The sequence below is a fragment of the Marmota flaviventris genome, chromosome 3, assembly GCF_047511675.1.
Source record: "Marmota flaviventris isolate mMarFla1 chromosome 3, mMarFla1.hap1, whole genome shotgun sequence".
Lineage (NCBI taxonomy): Eukaryota > Metazoa > Chordata > Mammalia > Rodentia > Sciuridae > Marmota > Marmota flaviventris.
The window spans coordinates 61,937,910-61,943,867 of NC_092500.1; the positions used below are offsets into that span (position 1 = coordinate 61,937,910).

General features: G+C 36.5%; 1 protein-coding gene across 1 annotated transcript; it reads left to right on the forward strand.

The window, feature by feature from the left end:
* Window positions 1-4,806: 4,806 nt before the first annotated feature.
* LOC114079527 (olfactory receptor 6C76-like) lies at window positions 4,807-5,742 on the forward strand. Its single transcript, XM_027920748.1, has one exon. It carries the CDS (start codon window positions 4,807-4,809, stop codon window positions 5,740-5,742), a length of 936 nt encoding a protein of 311 aa, XP_027776549.1.
* Window positions 5,743-5,958: the final 216 nt, after the last annotated feature.

Genomic DNA, 5,958 nt, shown 5'->3' on the forward strand with positions numbered 1-5,958 from the left:
AAATTCACACACCTAGAGAACAATATATTAAAAAAACAAAAGTAAATAAAATTACCCATCATTCAAGCCCTTAGCACAAATAGAAGACTAGAAAAAATATCTCTAAAGTCTACACCAAAATAAGGAGTAAGTAGAAATTTTGTGGAGTAAAGGCAACTTGGCTGGCGTCCTAGATGTGACAAAAAAAAAAATAGTAGAAACTGATAAGTTTACTGAGGGTTTACCTCAGAAGGAAACTACTCTCATTAAGAGGAATAATAAGGAATTTGGCATAATAGATTGCCAGGTCCTAAAGAGTCCAAAGAAAATTGATGTCAAGCTGCTGGATCTTAATGCTCTTCCTTACAAAGCTTCCACGTGGGAGGCACAGTCAGGTCTGGCTCATGTACTGTGTGGACTAGGGAAAGGGTTCCTTTCAGAGGATGGGCTTGCTGAGAAATAAAAGCTAAGAAAGTAGTACTACAGTAGTGGCACACCCTCTTTCACAAAAATATCTTAATTAACCTTTCCAGAGATCCTCATCATAATTGTTCTTAGACTATCTGCAAGAATTTCTGCAACAGAGTTTTCAGGCAGGAGGTGTGTTTTTGCAGAAGCAGAATGGGATAAGGGATTCTAACTCAGGCTTCTTGTCAGGCCTGAAGCCTTCACTGAGGCATCTGCATTTCAGGGAACAGTGATTAGGTCCTAGGGAGGGTCCCTTACAATCCAAAAGATAAGAGTGAATAATACAAATTAGCTGGTTCTTTGGGAACCAGCTAGTGGGGGAAAAGGAGAGAATGCTCCCTTCCTAGGCACTGATTTTCTGAGAGAGTGTCCTTGATTTACTTTCCAGGCCTGGGTTGATTGCCCAGAACAGTAGAAAAAATGTACTTGTATGTGGACTTCTGCAGATTGTGAGTCTTTGATCTCCCCCTCTTCCTTTTATACACACTGGGTATGAAATTCTAAACATTTCTGAATTGGGGGTTCAGAGGGACAAATGGACCAAGGCAAAACCTCCCCTTTGGACCTGGCTGCAGCCAATGAAACTACTTCCTTCTAATTCCCTAGGTATCTAGCCTTGTCTGTCCCACAACACTAGAAAATAACCACAGGGCACCAGGAATATGTTTCCTGAGTGGGGTCAGCAACGGGACAAGCTGACCAGAGGGATACAGCTTCTAATAAAAATGGAAGCTCATTCTTGCTTTATTTTTTTTTTTTAATATATTGTTACAGATCAAAGGGGATTGGGAGGTATAAGGTTTCAGTGTGGGAGGAGTCTTATCTCAGGCTTGCTTTTTCAGGAAAAACAGGTTGTAGGTGTGCCTAGGCAGGCTGCTTGGCTCTCAGCAGGTCATGCACATGTTGAAAGATGTAAGGCACCTCTGACAGAACTGGGTAGAAATTCAAATGCACTGGACCCTCTCAAAACCAGCAGGAGTGCCATTGGGAGTTCCCAGATAACAGATTTTTCTACTCAGTGGCTTCCATGCCTATCTGGTCCACACACATTTCACTGGTGGCTTCCTGCAGTCAGGTATCTTCTGTAGTAATATCCAGTGCCTTGTAATTAAGTACTACAAATTTAGCACCTCAAAGGGACACACAGAAATCTCACAGTGTCTAGGAGTAGAAAACCTGGAAGTGTTGCAATAGTGCTACCAAAACCACCTGTGGGCTGGGTCCCTATTCTGAGGCTCAACTGGGGATCATGAGTTCACATCCAGTATTACTCAGGCTGTTGCCAGCACATTTATGATAGCTTCAGAATTCCTGAAAGCTTGTTTCTCCAGAGCCAGCAATGGAAAGATGCTGGAGAGCAACCAAACTGGCAAGAATCTTGCATAACACAACACACAAGGACATCAAATCATCTTTGTCACATTAGAAGCAAGCCTTTTTTTCACTGCTGGAGAAGAGAGTATGAAAGGTATGACCTGAGGGTTTTCAAATCTTGGAGCCTTCATTGAAGCCCACTTGCCATGTCTTCGAAAGAAAACATTTTCCCACAAGCCTGGTGGAGAATGCAAAAAATAAAATAAAATAAAATAAAGTTCTGAAATAGCTTGCACCAAACATTTACCAAATTTTTAGAAAACAAGGAAGGAGCACTTCCAATTTATATTTTTGGTTTGAAGCAAGAGCATGTCCCTTTTTGAAGTTTCTCTTTGAATAAGACATTTAACCTAAATTACCAGTGTTTCTACCCCATTCACATAGATTCACCTGCCATAGCAGGTCCTGGTAGATATAAAAATGATTAGAAGAACAAAAAATTCAAATAAAGAATATATGCTAAACATACTGTAATCAAATACTTCAGTAGTTGAAACAATGTAATGGAACCCAAATTGTCCAACAGGAAAAATTAGACACAGATAACGAAAACAGCACATAAAATTTGCTTGCTTTACTTCTAATGTGAAAAAAACAGTGCTTGAGTTTTTTTTTTTTTTAATTTGTGAATTTCATGAGCTTTATTTTTGTATTATACTCTTGGTTGTCATTGTATCTTGGTGATGCTGATATGCTTATCTACTAACTTTCTCCTGCCTAATATAGACACTCAATATGTTTTTATCAATGAATAAAACATTTTAATTGTGAATTAAATATCATGTGCCCTTTCCTCTTACTCTTTTCAGTATTTTTTTTTTCATATTTTCCATGCTATGGGATTATATGACTTTGGCAGACATTTGTTTCAGGTTGAAAAAAAAATGAGATTGACAAGAGGACGTCCAAAATAATTCAAGACTGTCATGTCCTCACTTTTGTTGCTGGTATTATACAAATCTCTGCTATTTAATGTTGAGAAAACATAATTTATGAAATAAGACTAATTAAAATTATTCTCTTTTCTTTAGGGTGCTTTCATCAGTACTATACTCTCCAGAGACATTTTAATTTTGCTTTCCAGTAAGAATCTCCCGTGTCTGTTCGGAGACAAAACAGATAAAAAGCAGGTAAAACTAGTTTGTTTATTTAAAAAGAATATTTATAAACCATTTTTTTCTAGCTAGAAAATGAACTCAGTAAAAAAAAATCATAACCCATCTTTCTTTAAACAATACTTAATGAGAGCCAAGTAAAATATATTGGCACATTTTCCTAACATCTTGGGGCAGGATTTTTTTCTTTTAATAGAATTTTTGGAAAACAAAAGATACAAAATATTTGAATCATAAAACCTGGAATAGTCCTTAACTATTAATTTTCTTCACAGTTTTCTTTTATAAGCCATGCAGCTCACCTCTTTTCCATAGCTATTGATTCTTGATTCTCCTTCATGGTATGAGCCCTCTCCTGCTCATGAACTAAGTTTCACTTACCTAATAAGCAAGATATGCACCTTTATCACCTGTACTTGCCTGTTTATATGTAAATATTGTACTAAAACTACTAAAAGAATCCCACTTCTTCATTACTTTTATTCCTTCTTTCTCTCTCCCCCTTTTCTTTCCTTGTCTATCTGTCCTTCCCTCCCGCTCTCCCTCCTTCTCCCCCAGCCTCTCTCTTTCTTTCTTTTTTTCCTTCTTTATTTCTTCAAGGTTTTCCAGAAATTCATGATCTCTGCCTCTGAAATTCTTCCTTGTAACCAGTTCTAAACTGTCCATTTTTCTGCTGCCATCTCCAGTTTTACAGCTCATATTTCTACTCCTAAGTAATAAGTTGGTGCCAGAGACACTTTCTATCAATGTCGGCTTTGCAATGACACTTTTCAAACTTGAGTATCAGACTTAACTGAATTGACCACTTGGGACTGCCCTTAGAGCTTCATCCACTGTCCAGGACACCAGATTTCCCATCAGGTCACAAACTCATTCCTAGATAACAAATTCCTCAACTTCTTGGATTTGTTGCCTAAGCCTGCTTGTAGCACCTTCTAGCAGTACTTGAGTCTATGTCAAGTTCCTGTCAGGGCTTCTCTGATATTAGTAATAGGTTTTCTTTTAGAGTCATTCCTAAATATGTTCACTGTATATAACAAGAATCATCAGCTCAAATTCCACCTATATGCTTTATAAGTTTGACATTGTGCAAGAAAATCAGAGATAAGACACTGGTCAAGAAGTGTATGACATGCTCTGAAAATAGCGCATCAAACATTGTCACTCAAAGAAAAGCAACCTAGCATTTAGGTTTCAGTGGTTCACTGCTACCAGGTGGGATTACCTAACAGTAAGTGCATTTTCTATTTTTTCCCTCATTTATTTTTCTGTCATCTAATAATTGTATAACCTACATCACTTAACTTTGGCCCTTAGAATCTCATATATAGAATGATAAAATAATATTACTTAATTCAGAAAGTAAAATATTTAATACTTTGGGAAAATTTAGGTTTTGTTTGATTAGGATTATGGAAGTATTAGTGTTGATGGCTCTGATTCTTTGTTAGACAATTAAATATCTTGGAATATTGTGGAAAATTAAGAAATACTTCAATAAATGCTTCATTTACAGAAAATCAGAAAACATATTCATTTGCATAGTAGTTTTAAAAGAATATTTTACATTTTTAGATTTTTTATTTTTTAGGTATATTTTTCTTATACAGATGAATTTATTAGACATTGTCAGTGACTAGCTTCATATTAAATGACTGGTGATGCAAAAGGACATTGGACATAGTTTTTGTGGTTGTTGTTGTAGATAATATATTTATTCAAATTTAGTACACCTTGGTTAATTCTTTGTTTCTTTATAAGCCTTTTATGTTTCCTAATTCAGGAGAAGTGGTGAAAATTTAGTACCATACTCACTAAATCATTGTTTCAAATTTTCATTTTTAGACCTATAAGAAGTAAACAATAAAAAATGAAAAACCATACATCTGCAACTGAGTTCATTCTTCTGGGATTAACAGATGACCCAAAGCTAAATATTTTCATTTTTCTATTTCTGTTTTTCACCTACATACTGAGCATTACTGGAAACTTAACAATTATCACCCTCACTCTGGTAGACTTGCACCTAAAAACACCCATGTATTTCTTCCTTAGGAATTTCTCTTTCCTAGAAATCTCATTCACCACAGTTTCTATTCCTAGATACCTGGTCAGCATCATAACAGGGGATAAGACCATTTCCTATAGTTCTTGTGCAGCCCAGGTGTTTTTCCTCATACTGCTTGGTGCAACAGAATTTTTCCTTTTGACTGCCATGTCCTATGACCGTTATGTGGCTATCTGCAAGCCACTGCACTACACAACAATAATGAACAGCAGGATCTGCACCCTGCTTGTCCTTGGTTCTTGGATGACTGGCTTTCTCATCATCTTTCCACCTGTGATCATGGGACTACAACTGGATTTCTGTGACTCCAACATCATTGACCATTTCACCTGTGACTCCTCTCCTTTGTTCTTGATTTCCTGCACAGACACCTCCTTCCTAGAGCTCTTGGCATTTCTCCTGGCCATATTAACTCTGATTACAACCTTAACATTAGTGATTCTGTCCTATATGTTCATCATTAAAACAATTCTGAGGATCCCCTCTGCTGAGCAAAGGAAAAAGGCCTTTTCCACTTGCTCCTCACACATGATTGTTGTCTCCATTTCTTATGGAAGCTGCATTTTCATATATGTCAAAACTTCAGCCAAAGAAGGGGAAACCTTGACCAAGGGCATAGCTGTGCTCAATACCTCTGTGGCCCCAATGTTAAATCCCTTTATTTACTCCTTAAGGAACCAGCAAGTAAAACAATCCTTTAAGAACTTGATTAAGAAATGTTTTTCAAATAAAATTTAATGGTAAAGAAGTCTATTGCCTGAAGTTTAAATGGAACTTCGCATGCAATGCCATATCAACATTGTTGTATTGGGGCAACAATGCTCTATTGAGCTGTCTTTTTCTGAATGTTGTATTCTTCATTTTTCCTATTTTGATCTCACTTGGCACAGTTTTAATTTTACATTTACATATCATTAAAATTCTCTGAGTATGAATATTTTGATTTCACATAAT